Source organism: Fonticula alba (genome assembly GCF_000388065.1).
Source record: "Fonticula alba strain ATCC 38817 unplaced genomic scaffold supercont2.4, whole genome shotgun sequence".
NCBI lineage: Eukaryota > Rotosphaerida > Fonticulaceae > Fonticula > Fonticula alba.
Window position 1 is genome coordinate 1,433,787 of NW_009242974.1, and position 2,677 is coordinate 1,436,463.

The 2,677-nt window shown below is 69.7% G+C and overlaps 1 protein-coding gene across 1 annotated transcript in view; it reads right to left on the bottom strand.

Moving 5' to 3' along the window:
• Positions 1-1,469: 1,469 nt before the first annotated feature.
• H696_02853 (hypothetical protein) overlaps positions 1,470-2,677 on the bottom strand; it is a gene marked incomplete at both ends in the record, with an annotated part of 1,574 nt that continues 366 nt past the window's right edge. Inside the window, one exon of the mRNA XM_009496746.1 lies at positions 1,470-2,618. Coding sequence (XP_009495021.1) covers positions 1,470-2,618 — 1,149 coding nt within the window. The remainder of the gene's footprint in view (positions 2,619-2,677) is intronic.

Sequence of the window (2,677 nt, forward strand, 5' to 3'; positions counted from 1 at the left end):
GGGGGGGGGGGGGGGGGGGGGGGGGGGGGAGAGGGAGGCCCGCGCGCGGGCGGCCATTGCGCCGGTCTTGCACCACACCCATAGTCGGCCGGGACGCCGGGCGCCAGAGCCCAGCCCCGTGCGTCGTCTGCCCGGCCGCCCCGGCCCTCCGCAAGTCATGGGCACAATACGGGCCGTTACCGGCCGAGGCAGCACGACTCCCGGGCGCGAGGGGAGGGCCTTCCAAGCGACGGCACATCGGAAGGTTCTGGCAAGTTGCCCTGGTGGCCGGGCCCGCTCGCCCGCGCGCATCGTCCGGCGGCGGCCACGCGCCGGCCCGGCGGCCGGGGAGCCGTGTGGAGCCTGCAAAGAGATGCGGTCCACCAAGGGCGGGCGGCCGCAGGGGGGAGGGGGGGGCCCAGGGCGGGCAGGGTTATTAACACGCGCCCTCCGGGCGACGCCAAGCCGCGCGCCAGGAGCGAGGGGGCGGGGGGGGGGGCGGACAAGCGACCGTATCCCGCCGCGGCCTACCCCCGGCCCCTCGCTCCCTGTTTCCGCCCCTCCCTCCTCCTCTCCCCCTGGTGCGCACTAGCAGCACCTCCTTGGCGTGCGGGGGGAGATCCCCCCCCCTCGCCAGAGGCACATGCTGGAAGAGCACACACAGGCAGGCGCCGGGCCCAGGGCTCCGCGCCACACACACACACACGCGCGCGCGCGCGCGCGAGACGCCTGGCGTGCCAATCCTAAATACCAGCCCTCTAGATACTAGCCGGAGAGGCCCGCCCCCTCCGGCCGGGGGCGCGGCGGCCCTCTCTGCCCTCACCCGGCGCGGGCGGACCGCGCCTCTGGCCGGCTGCGAGGACGCACGCGTACGCGGCCGTGGGCGAGCCCCCTCCCCTGGAGCGCGTTGTGGGGCGTACCGCAGGAAACCCGGCGATGCAGGCGCGGATCTGCCCCGTAGACCGCGCCCTGGGGTGAGGTCGGCAAGGGCTCCTCCCCCCTCCCCCCCCCCCAGGTATGCGCCAATTTGACAGGGCACGGAGGCACTCGCCCGCCCACCCGTCTGCACCCCATCCGGCGGCGCCCGCATCGTGCCCGAGATCGCCCCCGGCCCCCCCCCCCCCCCCCCCCCCCCCCTCTTGCCGCCCGGAACCTCACGCAGGACACCTCTCTCCACCAATCGGCTCTCCTGTCAGCTGATGATGAGCCCGAGCATCGCGCACGCCGTGGTCCGGCTCGACAAGTCGCTTTTTTTCTCCAACGCATAGAAAAATACACCCTCAGCTGGGGGGAAGAAAAAAAAAAGAGTGACAATAGTAATATACAAAGCATAGTTGTGTTTGTTTTCAATCAGTGGCTTCCCTCCGTGTGTGCCGGGGGAGGGGTGCGGGCGGCGGGGCACGCGGGCGCACATGGCCCACGAGCAGGGGGGACAATGCGCGCGGTCATGCACATGTAGACGCTTATGTACCACCGCCAGCGCCCCCCGCTCAGGTGAAGATACCGCGCGCGGCGATCACCACGAAGATGGTGAGCGACACACCGACAATCAGGAAGTACATGACGATGTCGGAGATGCGCAAAGCCAGACGCGCGCCGAACAGAGACCCGAGCACGCCGAAGGGCAAACTCAGCAGGAGCAAGTACAGGACATTGATGTCGTCCATGCCCTCGCGGCCGGGGAAGGTGAGAGTCATGGCAAACATGACCATGGTCATGATGAGGCAGCCAGTGCCGGCGGCCAGGCGGACCGGCGCATCCCACGCATTGACCAGGACATTGGAATAGAACATGCCGCCGCCGGCGTACAGGGTGCCGGACACGATCCCCAAGATGGAGTTGATGACAATGGTGATGCCGAAGCGCACCGGCCGGCGGGTCTGCGGCGACTGCGGCCCAAAGAGGGTGTCCTGCTCCGGGTAGAACCGAGCCACCAGGTACGCCCAAATGGACGCCCAGGAGGTGAAATCCACCGCGGACAGGGGAATGAGCGGCGGCCGGGGGGGCGCCGCGGCGACCGGGGCATCGGGATGGGCCTTGGCCTCGGCATCCGAGTCGTGCTCCGCCTCCGCCTCCTCCTCCGGCGAGGGGTGCTCCTCGCCATCCTCAGGCTGGTGGTTGACCGTGGCACCGGTGATGGCCGGCGCGAGCAGGTCCTCATCGGCGGTCTGGCCGCTGGCGCCCGCGCCGAGCGACATGTCCGAGGTGTACTTGTGGCTGCCGCCGGCCGAGCCGACGGTGCCCGACCCCTGGGTGGGGAGGTCATCCTGGGACGGGCTGCCGGAGTGCAGGAGGCTGGACTTCTCGGTGTAGACGATCGGCTCGTCGTCCTGCTCGTCGTCAGCCCCATTGCTGGCATGGTAGACATCCTCGGTTTGGGAGTCCCCCAGGAGCGGGGCCTCCTTGTCGGCCTCGGTGTCGGCGGCGGCGGCCTCAGCCTCGCGCTTGGCCTTGCGCTTGCGATACACGGCCAGGCAGCCACGAATGAGGAACTGCACGGCGATCATCAGCGGGACGAAGGACACCGCGGACTTGAGGGCATCCTGGTGGTTGAGGATGAAGTCCGCCAGAACAATGGACATGATGACCGTCAGGCAGAGGGACAGGCCGCCGAAGATGCCGGCGTACTTCCAGTCAACCTGTGTGCCGGGAGGCGGGAGATTGGTCGATGGTGAGTGGCAGCAGGGGGCAGGGGGGG